General features: G+C 39.5%; 1 protein-coding gene across 1 annotated transcript in view; it reads left to right on the top strand.

Annotated features, from left to right (window-relative positions):
- The window catches only part of MYBPC1 (myosin binding protein C1), a 94,136-nt gene extending 74,407 nt beyond the window's left edge, over window positions 1-19,729 (top strand). Inside the window, exons 21-27 of the mRNA XM_004373754.1 lie at window positions 3,875-3,963; window positions 8,063-8,258; window positions 9,493-9,632; window positions 12,524-12,683; window positions 13,374-13,510; window positions 14,138-14,324; window positions 19,445-19,729. Of these exons, the coding sequence (XP_004373811.1) occupies window positions 3,875-3,963; window positions 8,063-8,258; window positions 9,493-9,632; window positions 12,524-12,683; window positions 13,374-13,510; window positions 14,138-14,324; window positions 19,445-19,545 (1,010 nt within the window). The 3' untranslated portion in view covers window positions 19,546-19,729. The remainder of the gene's footprint in view (window positions 1-3,874; window positions 3,964-8,062; window positions 8,259-9,492; window positions 9,633-12,523; window positions 12,684-13,373; window positions 13,511-14,137; window positions 14,325-19,444) is intronic.
- The last annotated feature ends 4,097 nt before the right edge of the window (window positions 19,730-23,826 follow it).

Genomic DNA, 23,826 nt, shown 5'->3' on the forward strand with positions numbered 1-23,826 from the left:
TCTAGGTCAATTGGAATAACAAAGTTTATTAAGAAAATGTTCTGCATCCTACTTTGGTGAGTGGCGTCTGGGGTCTTAAAAGCCTGTGAGTGGCCATCTAAGATGCATCAATTGGTCTCAACTCACCCGGAGTAAATGATTGAAGACCACCAAAATGAAGACCACCAAAGACACAAGGAAAGTATTAGCCCAAGAGTCAGAAAGGGCCACATAAACCAGAGACTTCATCAGCCTGAGACCAGAAGAACTAGATGGTGCCCTGCTACTAGATGACCACTCTGACAGGGAACACAGCAGAGAGTCCCTGATGGAGTGGGGGAAGGATGGGATGCAGAACTCAAATTCTAGTAAAAAGACCAGACTTAATGGTCTGAGACTGGAGGAACCCCAGAAAGCATGGCCCCCTGACTCTCTTGTCAACCCAGAACTAAAACCATTCCCAAGGCCAACTCTTCAGACAAAGATTAGACCGGGCTATGGGACATGAAATGATACTCGTGAAGAGTGTGCTTCTTAGCTCAAGTAGATACATGAGACTAAATGGATAGCTTCTGCCCGGAAGTGAGATGAGAAGGCAGAGAGGGTCAGGAGCTGGTTGAACGGACACAGGAAGTCGGGTGGAAAGGAGGAGTGTGTTGTCACAGTACAAGGAGAACAATTAGGGTCACATAACAATGTATGTATAAATTTTTGTATGAGAGACTAACTTGAATTGTAAACTTTCGCTTAAACTACAACAATAAAAAAAAATACAAAAAAAAATATTCCTCCCTCTCCAACTACATATCTATGTGAAGTTGGATTTTCTTAATATGCTTCAACCAATTCAACATATTGCAGCAGATTGAACGCAGAAGCAGTTTTGAGAACCCAGCTGTCCTCTATTAAGTCAAACATTAAAGATATTTGCCAAAATATAAAATAAGGCCACTCATCTCACTAATGTTTTGTTAATGAAAAGTAGTTATTTTTCATTAGAATGTTATATTGTTATGATTTTTAAATGAACAGAAAAGCAAGTATCTCAGTTACCTAGTGCTGCTATAACAGAAATACCACAAGTGGGTGGCTTTAACAAACAGAAATTTATTTTCTCACAGTTTAAGAGGCTAAAAGTCCAAATTCAGGGCGCCAGCTCTAGAGGAAAGCTGTGGGCTCTGGGGGAAGGTCCTTGTCTCTTTTCAGCTTCTGTTTCCTCGTTCCTTGGAAAGCTTATGTCACATGGCATCTATTTTCCCCCATCTCTGCTTGCTTAATCTGCTCTTTTATATCTCAAAAGAGATTGACTGAAAACACACCCTACACTATATTGCCTCATTAACATAACAAAGGCAACCCATTCCCAAATGGGATAACCACAGGTATAGTAGAATTTGGAGTCCTGGTGGCGAAGTGGTTAAGCACTTGGCTGTTAACCAAAAGGTCGGAAGTTTGAACCCACCAGCTGCTCTTCAGGGGGGACAAATGTGGCAGTCTGCTTCTGTAAAGATTACAGCCTTGGAAACCCTATGGGGCAGTTCTTCTCTGTCCTGTAGGGTCACTATGAGTCAGAATCCACCCAACAGCAATGAATATAGTAGGATTTACAACACATATTTTTGGAGGACACAATTCAATCCATAATAGCAAGTGTGGGAAGTCAGCTCAGGTTTTTATAACTTGGTACTTTGAAGATCAGTTAACTTTACCAGGTTACATGAGCATCTCTGGCTGAGCTGCGTGTTCACATGGGAGAGAGGTCATGTGGACACAGCAGTGAAAACTATTCCTACAGCAGCCATATGGCTAAAATGGGTCTGCACAGTCAGAACTGTTCTTATCATAATATGAATACATTATTTGCCCTTTGCAATGTTTTTGACATTTGCACGTATGTCACAAAAGTGATGGTGAGTAAAATTTCTGGTGCCTTAGTACAAATGAAGTCAGTGACACCAAACGGCACTAGTGTTCCTTGTATTCTTCACCACCATGCACTCGCGGTTAAAATAGAAGTGCCCAGTTTTGCCTTAGAATGTTCTTGATGAAGCCATAAAAAGTATTAAATTTATTATTATTAATTATATTATATACTGATTATTTTTAGCATTATTAATTTTATTAAATCTTGATCATGAGTACATGTTTTTTCAATATTTTCTGTGACGATCAAATGTGAAGTATGTACAAAACACGTCTGCTGCATGACACGGTATAATGGTTGTCACCAGGAAAGAAAAAAAGCGTTGCTGTCGAGTCAGTTCCAACTCATAGTGACCCTATAGGACAGAGTAGAACTGCTCCATAGGTTTTCCAAGGAGTGGCTGGTGGATTCGAACTGCTGACCTTTTTAGTTAGCAGCTGAATGCTTAACCGCTGTACCACCAGGGCTCATATCACCAGGAAACCCATTGCCATCGAGTCGATTCCAACTCATAGCGACTCTATAGGACAGAGTAGAACTTCCCCATAGGGTTTCCAAGGAGCGCCTGGTGGATTTGAACTGCCAGTCCTTTGGTTAGCAGTCGTAGCTCTTAACCACTATGCCACCAGGGTTTCCATCACCAGGAGAGCTCTTGTGAAATTGAGTTGGCGGCTAAACTAATGACTTTTTTCCATGAAACTCCATTGTTACTTGAAAGAATGACTGAGAAACTGTGGTTAGTCAGGCTTGGGTATTTGGCAGACATTTTCTAGAAAAATTAAATGGAGTGAGCCTGTCATTTCAAGGAAGAATTTACAGTATTTGTTGTCAACTTGGAGGGCAGTGTTGGTCCAGTAGTAGAATTCTCACCTTCCAGGCAAGAGACCTGGGTTCGATTCCTGGCCAGTGCACCACGTGCATAATCACCACCCATCCATCAGTGACAGTTTGCACGTTGCTACGTTGCTGAGCAGGTTTCAGCAGAACTTCCAGACTAGACAGACTAGGAAGAAAGGCCTGGCAATATACTTCCAAAAATCAGCCAATGAAAACCCTGTGGATCACAATGATCTAATCTGCAACTATCATGGGGATGGTGGAGGACCAGGCAGCATTTCATTCCATTGTGTATGGAGTCCCCATGAGTTGGGGCTTGACTCAAAGTTCGCTAACAACAACAACTTTATAAAGTGGCTGTGACACTAAATTGGTTCATTCAAATTAGAAAACATTTAGCCTAGTATCTGGCACATACTAAGCACTCAAGTAATGAGACCTGCTTTGTCCCTGTGAGGCTATGAGCCTTTGACTCTCCACTCATGATGGGTTTGCAGCAACATGTCATATTATCCTCATGGTGTTTAATTAATGAATATTGATTCACAGTAGGCTAGGGTCTCTTGTTATATGTACTTCACCACAGTCACACAGGGAAAAAGTTACTCTCAAATTCAACAGAATTACCTAAATAGCAAGTGCTAGGTGCTTAAAGGAGCCCTGGTGGCAAAGTGGTTAAGAGCTCAGCTGCTAACCAAAAGGTCAGCAGTTCAAATCCATCAGCCACTCCTTGGAAACCCTATGGGACAGTTCTACTCCATCCTGTAGGGTTGCTATGAGTTGGAATTGACTTGACTTCAACAGGTTTTTGACAGGTGCTTTAAACTTTTCCTCTTAATGAGAAAGAATGGGCAGTACTATCAGCTAAAGTGGCACCTGCTGATCTTTAATGGACTGTTCATTAAAGAGTATACTCGCTGTTAGAAACTAGAAAAATTTGTATATGGCCTTAAGAAAAAGAATTGGTGTTTTTCTCTAAAGTTCTTACCATATAATCTATTAGTGACACATCTAAGATTTAACTGCAGAGACGTGATCGCAAGAATGAATCCCAGTGAGCATCTTTCTGTTAGGTTTGGGTAAAGCTATTTTCAGTATACTGTGCTGATCGCAACATTTTGCTCTTTTACTCAGAGGCTCCAAAGATTCGCATCCCAAGGCACCTGAAGCAAACCTACATCCGCAGAGTTGGAGAAGCCATCAATATGGTTATACCTTTCCAGGTAATATTCAGGGTTCGCTCATTTTCTCTTTCCAGGGCTGGGGTGTTTAAGAAGTAGAGGGAGACTCTCTAGCGTTAAGTTCATCATGAGTGAGGATTTCCTCAGAGGGAGAGTAGGTTAATAATGGAAGAGATTTGGGGGACTATTAAACAATCTCCTGCTTTAGCAGTAGAGAAATCTATTAAAAAAAAAAAAAAAACCTTGTCATAGATTTTCCTTCTGCATGAGACAAATTAGATCTAGACTTGTCTGAAGATCAGAGATTAGGGTGAGGTAGAGAGGAAATGAGGAGCCTTGGTGGTGCAATGGTTAAGCACTCGGCTGCTAACAGAAGGGTCAGCAGTTTGAACTCACCAGCAACTCAGTGGGAGAAAAGACCTGGCAATCTGCTCCTGTCAAGATTAGAGCCTAGGAAACCCTATGGGACAGTTCTCCTCTATCCTATAGGGTCAGTATGAGTCGGAATCGACTCAACAACAACAGGGAGGAAACAGCAAGAATCCACCAAAAGAAGAAATGCTTGAAGATTCTTTCTAGTCCTACAAACCTGTAAAACTGATCTTGGTTTTAAGTGAAGTTCTCGGAGTAACATTGAGGAAAACGGCATGTGCTTCCTTCCCACAATTATCCCAAACCAAACGAAACTCCAATCAGAATAAGAGGGATAACTGAAATGTGAAACCTTGATGCCACTAACTGAAATATGCCAACATTGTTAAATCATTGCTCCAGCAAAAGCTTCTGTTATTCACAGATTAATCAGGCTTCCCCTTCAATAATCACTTTTGGCCCCTCACACACATATCCCATCCCCACCTTCTTACTCCTATGGCTCCTTTCATGCCTCTAGACATCCCTGTCTGATAGAATTTTCTGAACTGATGGAAATGTTCTATATATGCACTGTCCAATATAGTAGCCACTAGCTAAATGTGGCTATCAAGCACTTGAAATGTGTGAATAGGAACTAGTGTGACTGAGGAACTGAATTTTTAATTTTTTCTCATTTTGATTAATTTTAATTTAAATAGCCACATGTGGCTTATGGCTATTGTATGGGACAACATGCCTCTAGAATGAGAATTTTGGTCTCTGTACATATACAAACACATACACACACACACACACACACACAGAGAGAGAGAGCTCTGTTCAAACTCAGGGTCCCATGAAAACCAAGCTCAAGAGAAAGCCAGTTCAGGCCATCCTCACTGCACTCGGGTCCCAAGCCTGAGAATAGGCTTCCCACATACCCGTACCCATGCTCATACCCATACTCATATCCACACTAATACACATACTTATCCTACCCATACCGGTACCCATGCTCATACCCATACTCATACATATACTCATCATATCCATACTCATACCCATTTCCATACACATACTCATCATACCCATACCCATGCACATATCCATACCGATACACATAATCATCATATCCATACTCAGACCCATGCTCATACCCATACTCATACCCATACTCATACCCATACCCATACACATACTCATCATACCCATGCTCATACGCATACTCATACGCAGTGTAGAACATCAGAATGAAAGCTAAGGAGAATGCAAAGTATCAATACAGCAGAGGAGGAAGGAGATGGCTTGGCAAGGTTCCTCCCACTTCTGTCCTCCCAACAGCCTCAAATACAGCCAGGAGTGGAACCAAGGCAGGGGCTCGGTAGTCAGACCCAGCCCTGACGGGAGCTGCTGAAATCAGCCCTCTAGTTGGAGCATCATTGCCACACTAGGGCTAATCCAGGTTGCCCGATCATGGAGATCAGGGGGTTTGGGAGAGGGAAGCAGCATGAGAACAGGGACCTCACAGGCATGGCTTCCCAGAGGCTGACCAGCTGCCAGGAAGGGTGGTAATGAGGTTAGTGTGTTGTGTTTGCATACTTGTATAATATCTAGAGTTCTCATAAACATTTTCTCATTGGATCCTCAGAAATACCCTGTGAGGCAGGAAGGGCAAATTTCCTTCTTCTACTTGAGAAAGGAAAAAGCTGATGTTCAGAGAAGTTAGGTGACTTGACCAGGGTCACACAGCAAGTAAATGGTAATGACAAAAGCAGAGTCCGTGTCTCCTGACACTTAATCCAGTGCTTCTGTCACTCCGTTATGCTATCAGAGAACTCACTTTTTTTTTTCTCTATAGCTAATAGCAAATTGTACATCTAAGGAAACAGGACCTGTAACTATTTTTCTCTGTCTTTAACAATATTGTTTTCTACTTGCCATTTGTAAGTCTGAGCACCTCTACAATTCTTTAAGGGGGTTGATGTGTGTCTCCCACAGCCCTCATCATAACCAAAGCCACTTGTCATGGAGCTGATTCTGACTCATGGTGACCCCATGTGTGTCAGAGTAGAACTGTGCTCCACAGGGTTTTCAATGGCTGATTTTTTGGAAGTAGATCACCAGGCCTTTCTTCTGAGGTGCCCGGGGATGAACTCAAACCCCTCCAACCTTTTGGTTAGCTGCCAAGTGTGTTAACTGTTTGCACCACCTAGGGGCTCCCCTCTTATCCTAAGGGGTCACATAATCAACAAGCCACATTAGAAGCACATTAGGAAGGCTATACATATCCTGACGAGATTAATGCTTGGTTCCTTTCTGCAGGGATGTGCCTGCCAGAAATACAGGAAATTCCTTTATAATATAAACTAGAACTCATGTCCATGAATGAGACTATAACTATGAAAAAGGCTGCTCTTAAAGAATAGCTTCAGCAGCTGGAGAGAACAGAGAGAATTATAGACAAGTCTGAAATGAGCAGCGCAGTACAGTCAGTGGCATCGCTAGGGTAGGTGTCACCTAGTCCAGTAACTCATGGTATCACCTTTCCGCCATGCTAATTACCACAATATTGTCACTGAAACACCAGAAAATTTGACAAAATCAGCGATTATAAAAATACCAGTGTGTTCAAATGAAGCCACATGATTCAAAGTCATTGTAATTGGGTAACAATGACCGCTCTGACCAGAGCGCATTAGAAGGTTCAAACAGTAAATTAGCATAGAGTTTTAGCCTTGTAGGTATATTGATACATGTAAGCTGGGCTTACCAAAAATGTTTCTGTTGTTATAACTAACTGCAGGGCTGTTTTTATAAAAAATAATAAATTTCTGCTGAAACACAGCACAAAAATTTTATAGACAGTCATTTTGGTGTCGCCCCCTCTGACAATGTCACCTGATGTGGTCTGCACCCCTTGTATCCCTCTAGTGACGCCACTGAGTACAATGGAATGATAATCATTAACATCTAGATAACCAGAAACCAAACCCGTGGCTGTCGAGTCGATTCTGACTCAGCAACCCTATAGGACACAGTAGGGTTTCCAAGGCTGTAATCCATATGGAAGCAGACTGCCACATCTTTCACCCTCCGAGCAGCTGGTTGGTTCAAACTGCTAACCTTTTGGTTAGCAGCCATGCGCTTTAAAAACTGTGCCACCAGGGCTCGTCAATATCTAGATAGTATTAATAAAAAACGCTTATGTAGTGTTCCTAAAGACTTCAATCTTTATGACCATCCTGTGAGATAGGTACTATCCTTGTTCCTTTTTTCTGATTGGGAAACCAAAGCACAGAGAGTTAACTAATTTGACTGAGGTCACACAGCTAATAACTGGTGGAGTCAGGATCCAAATACGGACTCCATGGCCCCAGAGTCCATGCTCTTGACCATTATGCTGTATTGTGCAGACTTTGGAGCCTAGGAGACCTGGGTGTGAGATTTGGTTCCAGCAGTTAGCTGCAAGACCTTGGGCAAGTCATTCAACTCCTTTTTCTAAAAAATGAGGATAATGATACTTATCTTGATATGAAGATTAAGGGAAATAACATAGCACCTTGCCCACAAATGCAGTCAACAAGCAGCAGTATTACTGTTACTGCTGTAGCTGACCACTGCGAAATTGTTTTCCAGAATCGCCTAGAATGTGTCAAGCCAGTGTCATATTTGTGATGCTGGAACACACACACACACACACACACACACACACACACACACACACACACACACACCTTGGAACAATCTGATTCCCACCACCCTCTGCTTTTTCTGTCTTTCTTTTTAGGGAAAACCAAAACCTGAATTAACTTGGAAAAAGGATGGTGTGGAAATTGATAAGAATGAAATAAATATTCGCAACTCTGAGACTGATACTATCGTATTTATCAGAAAAGCAGAGAGGAGCCACTCTGGGAAGTATGATCTACAAGTCAAAGTGGGAAAATTCACAGAAACCGCATCGATAGACATCCAGGTCGTTGGTAGGTTTGGAGAAAGGAACAAGGACGTTCTGTCAAAGCAACATGGTGACTAATGGTCCTTGTAATTAAGGCAGGAGTAGGAATGTTTGTCAGCCTGGCTCGACATAAAATTCTGAGTTTAAAAAAAAACAAAGATGAAGTAAGATTTGTTAGCATTTCAAAATAATTTTTAACTGAATAAAAGGACTCCTCATGGGAGATTTGGGGCATTTATTAAAGAAAACTAATGTATATACTTTTTAGTGAAAACCATCTGTACTGCTTTATATCTAGCTTCTCTCTTTCTCTTAGTCTTTTAATACCCTGATGATAAAACAGTTTCCTGTGTTGAATTGTTGCATAAAAAAACCTTGTAAATTCTAGACATAGTTTAACATGTTTCTTACTGCACCTAAAATTCACTGATAATAATGTTTTAATGGAGCATGAAGAATTTTTGTTAAATGTAAGGAAGACTTAGCTAAACCAAGTTAAACAGTTAAACACTGAAGGGCGAGCTATATGCTTATCTGGCCAAATAATAAATAAGGTTAGGTCTTACTTAGGTCCAGAGTTAGAAGAATTAGAGGAAGGATCCTATATGGATAGACCCCTCTCACTTGAATGGTTCTGTAATTTTTGCATTGTCAAGAAATAAATTCAAGAGCAGAGCTGGGAGAAGCCTTGTTTCCAGTCATTTTTATTGTTATATTTCAGCAAAGTTGCTGGATTCTGTAACCAAGGGGCAACTTCCTGTGGCAAGCCTCCCTTTGGAAGAAAGTTCACGCCCCTTAAACTAAACATTCTTTTTCCATTGGCTAAACTCTTGTTTTTTGTTAAGTTGAGAGGAGTGTGGAGACAGCCTTGTGCCCTTGCAATCTGACATGTTGCCATTCTAGTGGAAGATGATAGGGGCCTGGGAGAGTTCTGCCTCCTGTAAGATAAAGAAAAACACGGTTGCCTTCAAGTCGATTCCAACTCAAGGCGGCCCCATGTGTGTCAGAGTAGAACTGTGCTCCATAGGGTTTTCAATGGCTGATTTTTCAGAAACAGATTACCAGGCCTTTGTTCCAAAGCACCTTTTGGGTGGACTTAAACATCCAACCTTTCAGTTATCAGCTGATCACGTTAACCATTTGCACCACCCAGGGACACTGTAATACAAGGAAGGGCATTAAAAAATATCCTCATGTAACAAGCTACAGGTTGGGAAGGAACGTAGCTTTACAGTGATGCCGTGATTTTATGCTCATAGACCGTCCTGGCCCACCTCAATTTGTGAAGATTGAAGATGTCTGGGGGGAGAATGTTGCTCTCACATGGACACCACCAAAGGATGACGGGAATGCTGCCATCACAGGGTACACAATCCAGAAGGCTGACAAGAAGAGCATGGTAAGGTTTGGCTTTCTCTGGTTCAGTACCAACAGCAAAGGGTTAAGCTTTCAAACAGGGAAAATCTCATTTCATCAGAGGTAAAGGGGGAGGCATGAGGTCTTCTCTGGCAAGGAACTCATGGGGGCTGTGGAGAAGTAGTCTGACGTATTAGAAAGGGTAAGCCTTTGGAGCCACAGAGAGTTGGATTTGAATCCCAGTATTGCCACTTACCGTTATGTGTCTATGGACAGTCACTTAACCTCTTTGATCTCCATTTTCCTCTTCTATAAAATAGGGGCACAAATACTTACCTTTTTGGTTATTATACAGCTAAAAATGTAAAGCAGCTGGCATAATGCTCAATGGGAGTAATTTATTATTATTTTATTAATAAAATTCATTTCTTCAGCAAATATTTGCTCACTCTGGATTCTGACTCACATTTACACCCATGCAACTTTTTCTCCTCATGAAATAAATGTTGGATCATGTGGATCTATATATCAAAAGGAAAAAAAAAAAAAGACACTGCTTAGAAAAGAAAGATCCTAAAGGGAGTAACATGTGCAAAGGTCTTGAGAAGGGAAAGAGCTTGGGGTATTCAAGAACAACCCAGTTGGAGTATAAATTATTGTTACCCCTGTTCTACAGATGAGAAAACTGAGGTTCAGAGAAGATAAAGGACTTGCTGGAGGTCACTGGCTTTTAAATGGCAAAGTCTGGGTCTTTCTGAATCAGCGTTCATCCACTACACCCTACTACCTACTCTACCTATAAATGAATGAATGAATAAATGAGTATTTGGACATAAATGGCATAGAGGCATTTTTCATTCTCACGAAAAGAGTTAAACATCATCCTTTATGATATTGATAGGAAGTCTTTAGGTCTTTACACTAGTAGATCTTTGTTCATGAAGCCACACAGGATTATAGAAGAAGGGGAAAGAGTTGAAAAGAGCAGTCTAAGTAACAAGAAGACTCATCACCAAGAGGTTTCAAGCCTCTGCTTTCCATAGGCTATTTTTAGCACATCTTTTTTTTTTTTTTTTTCCTGGATGGGTATTACATGACAAGATCAGATTTGGCATCTAAAGCGGGCTCTTTCATCTAAACCTGGGCAGCTTGAGAGCAGGACTGATGCATGACTCTGCAAGGGAAGTACCTGAACACCTTGGATTTACTTAGCAGTGAGGGTTCCTCCTTGGACCTTAGACCTGACATTGGCAGTGAATTCATGGGTACCACAGTTACTGTAAGGAGCCCTGGTGGTGTAGGGGTTGAGCGCTTGACTGCTATCTGAGAGGTCGGAGGTTCAAACCCACCAGTTGCCCTGTGGGAGAATGATGTGGCAGTCTACTTTCATAAAGATTACAGCCTTGGAAACCCTATGGGGCAGTTCTACTTTGAGTAGAACTTTTGAGTCAGAATCCACACGACAGCAAAGGGATGGTTACTATAGGAGGGCCCTTCAGGCCACTCTCACTCTCATTCTTCCTCCCCATCAAACCTGCCCAACATTTATTTTCTTAGATATCCAGTTAGATCCTGGTGAGCCAGGACTTTCCTGCTGTTTCATGTGACTGAGGTCTGCCTGGTGACAGGTGATGACCCCCAGCCCCTACACCCGGTGTTTCTATCGTGTTTCAGTGGGGCAGACTTATAGAACAGAAGATGCTCTCTGCCCTGTGCACTGCCCAGGAGACCACCACCCCGTTGTTGCATTGTGGCTTCACATGCTGTTCTTCACTTAAATTCCTATAATCATTCGTACCCCTCAAAAACGTTTTTATTATGTGTATCCAAACTTTCATTTATTCAATCACTTACTATGTGTTGAGCACTGTTCTATCTACTGGATCTTAAAAAAAAAAAAAAAAGACAGCTCCTATTCTTCAGGTACTCACAGTCTAGTCAAGAAGACATAAAACCAAATGATAATGCAAGTAGTACATGTGAGAATAAAAGTTTGCATAAGATGCTTAGGGAATAGACAAGGAAGTAACTACATTTTCCTACATCTTAAACATCTCAAAAATACCTAGAAATCATGATGGCCCCTAAAAGTTCCAGAGAAAATGAGTTCCCTTTATTAACTTTCTGTCAGCAAATGTATTTTCTCAGTGAGTGGTATGAAACATGCATGGTGCGATGTGATTTTCCTACTGGTTGCAAGATAAACTTTGAAACTACTGTATTTCTTGGTATGATGAGGAGACAATTGAAAAAAAAAAAGTTTAATGTAGCTTTAACTACTCATTCATTCAAGCATCCTATAAATATTTATTGAGCACCTACTACGTGCCAGGCTCTGTGATAGGCATTGAGAATACAAGGACTGAGAAGAAAACATTAATCTCCACCATCATGGAATGTGCATTCCAGTGGGGGAGACAGACAGTAAACAAGTAAAGTAGTAAATATCAATATAATTTAAGGTAGCAGGTGCTGTGAAGAAAAATTAACCAGGCTAAGGTGATAGAGGGTGCCCAAAACAGTGGGGAAGTGTAGGGAGGAAATTCTCTGTGAGGAGGTGATGTATCTGAGCAAAGACCTGAAAGGCCCTAAGTTAATAATATTAGGCAAATTTATTAGACAATCTTAATTTCTCTCTAAGGAGTTTGTTTCCTCTTTTCCACATAACAGATAAGTTGGCACTAAAATTTTATAGTTATACTTTGTTATACAAAAGATAGATATAGACAGGTAGTACAGATATGAAGACAATATAAAAATAATAGATTATAGCTAAGGTGTGAATTTAATGTGGAAATGAAGATTAAATTACATTTAAATTACAATTTAATTTCTTTTAGTTATGAAGGAACCCCGTTTTTATACTAAGCAACAGTTAGAAATTTTGTGTATTTTTATGTGATTTTCCTCAAATTATTTATTTTTTTCCTTCAGGAATGGTTCACTGTCATTGAACATTATCACCGAACCAGTGCCACCATTACTGAACTGGTAATAGGAAATGAATATTATTTCCGGGTCTTTGCTGAAAACATGTGTGGCCTCAGTGAGGATGCAACAAGGACTAAAGAGAGCGCCCTGATCGCCAAGGATGGTGAGTAGACTGGATATCTGGAAACCTTGGTTCCCGGTGACTGGAAGGAGAAGACAAAGAAAGAGAGATGTGATGAAAGGGAATAAGAATATGATAAACACACTTTAAAATTACAGTAAAAATGCCCAAGTAAAATCATAGTTTTCTAAGTAAAAATTTTCAAGTGAAACGATATTATTGTTACATTTTTCAAAATGTAAGCTTTAATTCATTCCAGCTTTTGAGCAGTTGGTCTCTAAATGGCTAAAATCACAGGGATAGGAAAAAATAGGCATTTACTTCTTGAATTTCTGTTACTTTTATTCTTGGACGCCCTCAGTATAGCTACACATGGACCCACTCTGCAATGAAAGAAGAAGCCGAATTCCACCCTTAACCGTTTCATTTCATCATAAATCACTGTCTTTAAAGTGCTTCCTTGTTACTTTCATATTAGAACACATTTCTGATCAAAATACTCAGACACCGAATTCTTCTCAATATTTATTTAAGTTTCACTTAACTGCTCTGGTGTCCTGTGCCACGTGTGATGGGCTATATATCTGTACCCTTCAGAAAGTGTGCCGTGTGGCGTTTGCCCAGGTTTTTACATGTTTTTCTAAGCTCAGGGAACTTTTAATCGCGACTAAAGTATGGCAGGAATAATATAATCTCTGGCCAACTTGTAGATGTTTAGTGTTTGTTTTTAAGGTAAAATCTACAAAAATCCAGTGTATGATGACTTCGATTTCACTGAGGCACCCATGTTTACTCAGCCTTTGGTTAACACCTATGCTGTAGCTGGTTACAATGCCACCCTGAACTGCAGTGTGAGAGGGAATCCTAAGGTACCATGGTTTTCTATTAAATTAATGAAATTTAAGAACTAACCCCAAACTCACTCTTTTATGTCTTCCATGTTATAATTGTAAGTGATAATATAAACTGATCTTGCAACTACTAGGGAGTCCTTGGGTGGTGCAAACGGTTAAACGGTTCAGCTACTAACTGAACGGTTGGTCGTTTGAACCCAACCAGAGGCATCTTGGAAGAAAGTCCTGGCGATCTACTTCTGGGAGGTCACAGCCATGATAACCCTATGGAGCACAGTTCTACTCTGACACACATGAGGTCGCCATGAGTCAGAAGTGACTCCACGGCACCTGGTTTTAGGATGAGTTAACATCATGGGTCTGTAGATTAGATTTAAATGCAACTGAATCTGTTTCAGAAGTTTGCCCTAGAGCTGTCCTCTGAACAAATCTGGCTGATTTCTCCAGGACTGCTCGTTTGCCTGCTTGCCAAGCGTTAAGTAGAATTTAATTCGAGAGAGGTGTGCTGTAGTAGATGTGCATTTTTCTTAGATGTGCTTTCTTTTTAAGCTGGGCTTTAAAATTCTGCCACTGGCTCTGATGGTCTATTAATATGCTAAATACAAGCAAGTTTGACCTAACTTTCTTCAATCTTAACTTCAGCCCAAAATAACCTGGATGAAAAACAAAGTTGCTATTGTGGATGACCCACGATACAGGATGTTCAGCAACCAGGGGGTCTGCACCCTGGAGATTCGCAAACCCAGCCCCTATGACGGTGGCACCTACAGCTGCAAAGCGGTCAATGAACTAGGTGCCGCGGAGATGGAGTGCAAACTGGAGGTGAAAGGTATGAGGCCCAAGACCTCTTTATTGGTTAAAGTTAAAGAAAATCATTTTATTATTGTTCTTCCTGCAAAAATCCAAATTGCTTGCCAAAATGGTTGGGTGGAAGTGTGGGGAGAGGAGAAATTTTTACGTTTTGCATTCATTCTCATTTATTTGTTGAAAGCTACTTCATTATTTAAGTAGACTTTTTTTTTTCTTAAATCCCTTGCGATTCTTGTTAACTAAAGGAATATTAACTTCATTGGAATGCTATATGTGTACAGCATGGGGAGAATGAATAAAGTCAGAGGGATATTATTTGGTAGCATGGTATCTGTAACAGGATCCTAGTGCAAACACTCAGTGAAACTTCAATTAAGAAGTTCATGCTAATTTTTAAATTAGCTTACTATTTTGTGAAACTGGTGGCATAGTGGTTAAGAGCTCAGGCTGCTACCCAAGAGGTCAACCGTTTGAATCCACCAGCCACTCCTTGGGAACCCTATGGGGCAGTTCTACTCTGTCCTTTAGGGTCTCTATGAGTCGGAATCGACTTGATGGCAATGGATTTGGTTTGGTTTTCAACATATGTATAGACAAGTTTACTAATTTAGTGCTTAATATGTTATGCATATAGAATATAGCATCCTGTATTATAAACAATTGCTTCTAAAATCTCACTAAGGAATCTCCAATTATAGGTATGCATTTCATTTATCCTAGTTTTTATACGCATTGCAAGTAATTTAGACCAAGAAAACACATAAGGAGTTAGGTGGTAGAAACCTGCCATCTTAAGCCATTTTTTAAAAATATTAATTGACTATAATTTTTATATTGAATTTTTTCTTGACAATCAAAACCTACTTTGGGACACTGTGAAAACTCCTGTATCTGCCAGAGTTACAGTGATGGGATAATAGGTGACATGATCCCAATGTGTTTTATCTTGTTCTTATTGTATCATGTTGTCATTCTGTGATAACCAATGTCTTTATTTTTCCTACCTCTCTATATGAAGAAATTATCTAAAAGTCAGAAAGACTATGACTTTACTTACATAAACCTCTAGTATAAGTAGTTATTTTAGAAAATCATAGTAAATGTTTATTTATAGAAAAAATAAATAATTTTTTAGTCCTAAATATGGTATAAATATGGCAGAGAGACTTCTTACAAAACAGCATTTCCTTTTATAGCTTTTGAAAACCAATATTCTTTCACTTATTTTCTCCTCAGATATATAGTATAGTAGACTCCTAATGATAGGGAAACTTATTTTTCTTTTTCCCCTCAAATATAAAGTATATAATATTCTTAGAAAACCTCAACCCTTACTACTAAGATAGTTCTTACAAATGAAAATGTTATTTTTTTCCAGCTGCTTTATTAGATTTAAATGCAGATTAAGGTCACAGTTGCAAATACTTTGGTTTCTAAACTTGTAGTGTTACTTGGAACCCTTAGTGGCCTAGCGGTTAAGAGTTTGGCTGCTAACCAAAAGGTCAGCAGTTCAAATCCACCAGCCACTCCTTGGAAACTCTATAGGGCAGTTCTACTCTGTCCTATAAGGTTGCTATGAGTTGGAATTGACTCAATGGCGATGGGTTTATGGGTTTTAGTCTTACTTGTTCTGAGGTATTGTTGATGTTTATGCTTCAATATGCCAAAAAACTCCAGAACAATACCACTTGTAAGTGCTTTGTTGCTGAATAACATTCAATAACTGAATGTTGCTAATGATATAAAATGATGCTTTCATAAATGGTTCAATGTGGAGGGGAGACCTCCATGAAAGTGAACAACGTTATGCATGTAGATGATATATTTTTATAGTCTGTAATTGAATTTAGTAAAATGAATAATGTAATGCGTAAAGTGTCAGCTAGATATATTGGTAAAAGCTTTTGGTCCTAGAAATGAAGCTGAGATTGTTTATCATCAGATTGTTATCTGATAATAGGTGACTTGAATTAAGTTAAACTATGAAAGGAAAAAAAGGTTAAGAATGTCAACTGAGAATAAATAAATACTGGTACAAATATTCTAATTCTACAGTGATGTATCAAGGAGTAAATACCCCTGGACAACCAGTCTTCCTGGAGGGGCAGCAACAGGTTTAAAAAGTTCATATCCCACTGGATATTTCTACTTTCTGTTCCATTCCTCTTACATGAAAACGCACATTGCATGTAAAGCTTGACTTTCTCATTTGCTTTTAATGGTATTTCTTAGCAGCCCATGGCATACAGTGTTTATGCCATGGATAAGGAAGGCCAAATTATTCAAGGATATTAAGTAATTTAGGAACCAAGTTTTGCCAGAAAACTAAGTACTTTACTGCAGATCCCAGTTTGTAAAGCCAGAAAGCTGTATTTGAGGATGACCTCATTTTATATGTAAGGCTATCAAAACTGGGGAACGAATGACATTGCTTTAACATGTTCATTTTTCAAATGCAGAGAAATACAACCTTCCTTTAAGATAGTTTCCAGTGTCGTTTCCTTAGAATCATGTTGAAACTCGAAAACTGAACATTTTTAAATTGCTAAATTTTAGAAAAAGGATTCTGGGTATTGTTGATGGGAACAGGACACAAATAAAAATATATTCAATCTTTGGAAACTTTCACATTTAAGACTTTACAATTACAAATTAACTAGTAGCATATTTGTAACCCATCTATCTGTTGGACATTTTCATGGGACTGAAATTATTTCACATATTTATTTCACATAATTATGAATCTAAAAGAATTAGGTGAAATAATTTCAGTCCCATGAAATGTCCAACAGATGGATGGGTTACAAATATGCTACTAGTTAATTTGTAATTGTAAAGTCTTAAATGTGAAAGTTTCCGAAGATTGAATATAAAGAATGGAAACCCTGGTGGTGCAGTGATTAAGAGCTACAGCTGCTGCTAACCGAAAGGTCGGCAGTTCAAATCCACCAGGCACTCCTTGGAAACCATACGGGAAGTTCTACTATGTCCTATAGGGTCACTATGAGTCGGAATCGACTCAACCGCAATGGGTTAGATTTTCTGGTTTTTTAATTAAAAGAATAAATTAAAAGAATAGAAATTTCTAGGCCCTGTTACAGAATGTATAAAGCTATAAATGAGTCCTGTCATATGTATATGATTCGCTCCCATTTGGAAGAGCAACTTAAAGAGTTCTTTGGGGCTGGGTAAACAACCCAACGTAAACTCTAATGAGGTAGATCTATGCCTCAGTTTACAGTGTTTGCTCTCTGAATTCCCAGAGATGATGTCAGTTTTCAAATGAGGAATTAGAGTTCTCTGTAGAGTTTTGTAGATTATGTATGTAATCACTTTGTAGCCTAAGTTTGTTTAAGTCTTGTGTTTATTTAGATCAGTTATATATAATCGGTTTAGAATACAGTATTGTAGAATACTAGTTATATTAAAAATATTATTAGGTCTGCTTGATAATTTTGCCTTTTAGAATTTCAACATATATATATGTACACTAATGCTTTGTCTATTGTCTATGTTTTTCTTTTGTTGAAAAACACTATATATATATGTTGTAGGCTTTTTTTCCCCCTTAAGCTAATGGTTTGGAAGCTTTTACCATAAATATTCACTGTACAATCAAATTGGCTCTGCCACCTGCTCAGACACAGGGGGGTAGAAACCAATTTATTGTGGTTGTGCATATTAATAAATTGTTTACATATTAATGATCCTTTTGAAGTGACTGGATTCCTGCCCTTCATTCCATGTGCTTCTATTTTCCTACACCTTTCACATGACTAAGGATTAATGAAATCACCTCAGCATAATCATGACTGTAATTTCATCCAACAAGTACTCAACTTTGGTGTTAGCACTTTTATTAATGCTTACAACTTCTCTCTCTCTCTCCCCCTCTCTCTTCCTTAGTTGTAGCACAGTAAGGATTTTTGAATGTGTATTCATCTAAGGTAAGCTTTCATATGGTTTTGGCATATGAAGCTTATGACTGTCATAAGCCATACAAAGCCTGTGGAGTATGGCATGATTTTCATTATGGAATCCAATGAAAACAGACTATTTAAAATCGCTAACTTTGTAGTTTTAACTTGTATTTCAGTATCTTGACATTAACAGCTAGTACTTTTTCCTCATGACAATCTCCTGTTGACATGAAGCAAGTTGTTGAATGCAATAGAGCATGAATTAAAGCATTTAATATAGATGGAAATGCGTGACATCCAAGCATTCTGATGTCTTTGCATCAAGGAATGGACATGTACATAAATGGCATCATTTCTATCAATATGTGACTTGGATTTTTTTAAAAAGGAGAATGATGTTCTCAAATTTGCATTAAAGAAGTTTTAAGAATGTTCAAATGGCATGCTGTTTTTGTCTGTACGTGAATTTATTAGCAAGTTGTGAAACATTTCTCTAAAGGACCATGAATTTTTATGGTTTCATGGCTTCTCTCTTAAAGGGTACTTTTATTTTTTAAGTGTAATTCAGAAACGCGGAAGGTAGGTATGAAGTATCAGTAGGTGTTTCTCTCACCTTCAGAAGATACTGGACAGGTCTTACTATTTTTAGCAAAATAGTTCCGATTTTTTGCACTTTTGAGAATGTATTGAAGGTGTAATAGCCACAGTTAAAGGAGTATTCCCTTTTTCTTCTCCTTTGTGCCTGAATTGGAACTCTTTGTGCTTAATTAAAAAGAATATTAACAAACTGGAAACAGATCTTCCCTCTGATCCATAACCTGGTTCGCATTCAGTCTGCCACTGAGTCAGAACACTTAAATCACTTAAATCACCTATAGACGAATCACAAAACCTCTCAAGGAGCAGTAAATGCTTTTTAACCATTAAGGAATTTAAACCACACTTGAATAACATTAAGGGGAGAAAAAAGAAAAGAAAAAAAAAAAAAAACCACTATGGGTCTGCTGGGAACTTGCTTTTCCTTCTAGATGCCAAGTGCTTTAAATTTTAAATGTACTAAAACCAGGAGGAGATTTCCAAGTAAGGACTGAATGAATCTTTGTAACTAACTGGAACATCATTAGTCATGTTTCCAGGGAGCTAGTCCAAAAGCATTATTTCAGCGATTTTTTTCACGTACACAGTTTTGACTTTTCCTTTTCCTTTTTGTCCTCTCTAGGTGGGCTTTCCTTCTGCAGGCTCCTCTTGCAAGGTGTGCCTCCTAACATAATTGATTCATATTTGCGAGATGTACAATCAAGCACTCCTGAGGAAAACTAAGGGCCTGGGCACTGCCTCGCTGCACGCCACTGCTTTGAAATCTGGTTGCAATGAAAAAGCATTTGCTGTTTTTCCACCAGGTGTCCAAGTGTGGTTGTTTTCTTTCCTCCTAATGTTGAAAAAAAAAAAAGGTTTGCACAGATTGCTTAATTAAAAATTGCAAACAAAATTTCACATGAAGTCAGCACTTTTGTCATTGTTGTCTGTCCTTAGTCACTGGACTTTACAACAACAACAACAAAAAGCTGTAGAATAAGCAAAAGCAGTTTATTTTAGTTTAAAGTATTAAGCTGTAAATACATTTTTCTCCCGGAGTAAAAAAACAGCACAATGCGCCATGATAGAATCTTGAAAATCCGTCTTTCTATCGGCCTAATAGATTTTTCTAAGCAAAGCAGAGTTGTTTCACGCAAGCCTAAAACACCAGCAGCCTTTTCCTGTACCTTTTTTCCATTTGAATTTACTAAAAGACTTACTTCTTAAAGTCTAACTTTCAAACTAGTTCTCTCAACAAAAGGAAAAATGTATTCAGTTAATGGTACAATAAATCTGAAGTGTTTATGACAAAATGACACAGTATTTGTTTATTGGTTTGGGGTTGTGTGCTCAGACACAGAACTGAAGACAAAAGGCTGAGAGCAAGATGCTACTCAATTCAGGCCTGGCCTCCATGATGTCACTGGTGTGGTCAAAACCAGTTGCCATCGAATCAGCTCCAACTCATGGTGATTCCATGTGTGTCAGAGCAGAACGGTGGTTCTTCATAGGATTTTCAATGGCTGAGTTTTTTGGAAGTAGATCGCCAGGCCTTTCTTCTGAGGCACCTCTAGGTTGAACTTGAACCTCCAACCTTTTATAGCAACCGAGTTGCACCACCTTGGGAACATCCTGGCCAAATCCCTGACAGCTCCACCAAAACAACTGGGCATAGAAACAGAGAACTGTTGCAGAATAGAGCAGTTACAGATTTAGGGTTTACTGATGGCTTCTGTTTAAATTGAAGGAAACCTTTTTAAAAATTGAGCAGCTGAGAATCATTTGTACTAGCCCATAATTGTTTCAGCAACTTCCTCCACTCTTCTGGATGTTAAATGAAGTTTTAGTTAAGTGAGTGGAGTAGGAGTGTGAGGAGTTTTTCCTTTTAGGTCTTTTGTTCAGGGGCTAAATACATGTTACTTGTAGCTATGCTGGCAAGACATTTGAAAATACCTGCTTTTCTTCCTTTACAAATTGGAGCTGGGAAGTTGTGATGGTGGTCATGGATCTGGCTTGATGGGGGAGAGGAGGAGATGGCTCAAAAAGAGAAGAGTAGTAGCAGTACATTTGGGAATAGTGGGGGAAACTGAAGGAGCCCTGGTGGCGCAGTGGTTAAGCGCTCGGCAGCTAACTGAACCCACCAACTGCTTCCCGGGAGAAAAGACCTGATGCTCCCTAGTAAACCCTATGGGGCAGCTCTGCTGTGTCCTGTAGGGTCACTCTGAGTCGGAATCAACTCGATGGCACATAACAACAATAGGGAAACTATGTAGTTCCTGACCAAGCAATGGTGGCTTCTTTTTCTGTTCTGATTGGTCGGTGATCTCACCTTACTGGTTGTTCAAGATGTTGACCATTACCTCTGTTCCTATACTCTCAACAACTCTACAATGTTAATGTGTGCACTTCCTACACAAACACCCATTTTAATCAGGAAATCTATTTACACATTATTGGCTAAGGGATTTTATATAAAGCAAGTCTGGCACATCTCTAAAGACGCAAAGACCATATCTCTATGTGCAAACCCAATAAATGACTACATGGCAAACTAATCAGGGTGGCCCCTGTAGCCTGGCTGCTCGGTTAGGGCCACAGTGCTGCAGCTGAGTTGGCTGCCTAACTCAAAGCAAACACAGGTGGACCAGTTTGCCACGTCATAGTCGAGTTTGTTAGGCCACTTGTAAGCATAGCTTAAAAGTGACTATAGCACATCCTTACAAAATTTTGGCTCCCCAGGTATGACCTAAGTTCTGTAACTGTATTTTGTACTAATAATGTTGCTTTGATCATAATGAAGAGCATATGACCTCTCTTCATATTAAAGTCACTCTCACACTGTAAAGTTTCAATAAGGAGGAAAAAGCCCATTTTGAAACAGAAAAAGGGCAAAAAAAGTCAGAAGCTGTCATTTCTATATTTCCCCATATTTTTATCCTGATTTTGCTTAAATTTCACTCTGTTAAAGAAAAATAATATATTCCAGGAACTACCAAAAATTCTTTTTGGGGAACTAAACATTGGACTTTTTAAAGAATCACACATATTAACTAACTTTAAAAGAAAGCTTGATGAATGTTCTCATTTAAATTAACACAGAAGTAGAAAAAAAGCTCACTGGTTCCCAAAAACATTGAAACAGAATAGTATGTCCTTAACCATTCATTTTTAAAGTGATTTCTGAAACATTCTATTCAGTTTAACAAAGGGGTTACTGAATGTCTGATGTGTGCCCAGCACTATGATGGATTCAGCTAGGAACCCAATGATGAATAAATTACTTCATGCCTTTAAGGAATTTGTCACGTATAAGACTAGTAGTACACAACAGGAAACATATAAACAAGATAGAATACATGTGTTATAAGAGAAATACAAAGAAAGTGATACAAGGATTCAGAAATTGAATAATGTGGTTTGTATATTTATTCTTATTGATGTATGTATCACAGTAGGATGAAGTATAGGGCATGCCACATTATTTTTCTAAATCAAATTAAATATGCCTGTGAGCCCCCAATAAGTCAGGAGATCAAGAAACTCTCTGTGTTTGGGGGTCCTACCATAGCCCTTGGGTCGACTGGAATCTGAGGGCTTTTCTGGTGCCTGAAAATGGAGAGGAGAAAAGGCTTCTGGTCTCAGTCTATACTGGCGACCACAGAGATGCTTGTGTTCCAACTCAGCATGGTCAAAGACAGGTGACTCTGAAACCTCCCTGAGTGTAGGCCTAGGGTATTTTGGCTGCCATTTTTGAAGAAGTTCTTCATGGGAACACTGGACAGTTCCACCACTCAGTACCAGCCTTAGACCTGGGCAGGAGGGGCCTCTGTACTTTAGTCAGCCTCACTCCGGCCCTCCTCCAGCCCTGGTCTCCCTCCACAAGGTAGGGGGTCCGTGGAGTCAAGTGAACATGCCCAAATTAAATTTTGATAACTTAGAATGAACTAGAGAAACAATCCCGCAAATGGAATGACCGGTTCTCCTGAGTGCTTTCATCACCTTCGTAAAGTCACCTGATGATCTCTCTGTCCCCAAATGCACTGGCCAGAGAAATTCTTGCCTGGTCAAATATTTTTCTTCTGTCTGGAGTGGTTACTTGGGACACGATACCAGGGAGGTGGCAGAGGTGTTAGACACTGCCCAGAGAGGGGTCTCAGGATGCAGCTTGGGATACAAGTTGATTATCAATAAGACATTAAGAAAAAAACCCACTCAAGTGCATGATCAGTCCTAACTTCTTTTTCTCCCAAACAATAGCTTTAGAAAGAGTCTTTCTTTTCTTCGTAGATAAGCACTTAACATAGCTGCCCACAGGTAAGAAATTCACCCCTTTTATTACTCTGCTCTCACCTTCATCCTAGTCTTGGAGCCCAAGGAAACAACTTAAAGACAGTATACACCAATTTTAAAACTTCAGCTTAACGTTTTTAAAGTTAATTTAAAAAATAATAACAACTAAGAGTTACTTGCAACTCCGTGGCAAGCAAAGGAACCATTATTTATATTTTGTAAGGCACCCCTTCCCCCCTTGGAGGATTGAGACAATAGATAATTGGAAGGGAGCCATGTTTCAAAATAAGCCAAAGCTGGTTTGAAGTTATGTGGCCACTTGGAAATTCCAGGCGCTAGAGAGCCAAATAATACATACCCTGCAGGTGATAGGATGGAGTGCCATTTGGCTGGCTATCCTAGCTCCACTCCTGAGTGTCCACTGGGGGGGGGGGGTCCTTGTCAATTCAGTTCCCATTCCTGCACTGGGAAGTACACTGAGCTGGAGGCAGTTGAGATAATAGCGGAGGTTACCAAGAAGAGGCAGAGCCCCACTTTGCAGGGTTATTTTTTTGCACTTCCTAATCACTCATAGTCAGGGCTGAATAAACATTAGCTAGCAGTGGAAGTAAGAATTTGTTGGCATGATGCACTGTTCCCTGGGTCTTCCCATGCTTGTCAAGCCCCCTTAGTGGCAAGCATGAACTCTGAACCCAAAATCTGCCTTTAGTATCTCCACTCCTTCAAGAAGCTAAA

The sequence above is a fragment of the Trichechus manatus genome, unplaced genomic scaffold (genome assembly GCF_000243295.1).
Source record: "Trichechus manatus latirostris isolate Lorelei unplaced genomic scaffold, TriManLat1.0 scaffold00027, whole genome shotgun sequence".
Classification (NCBI taxonomy): Eukaryota; Metazoa; Chordata; class Mammalia; order Sirenia; family Trichechidae; genus Trichechus; species Trichechus manatus.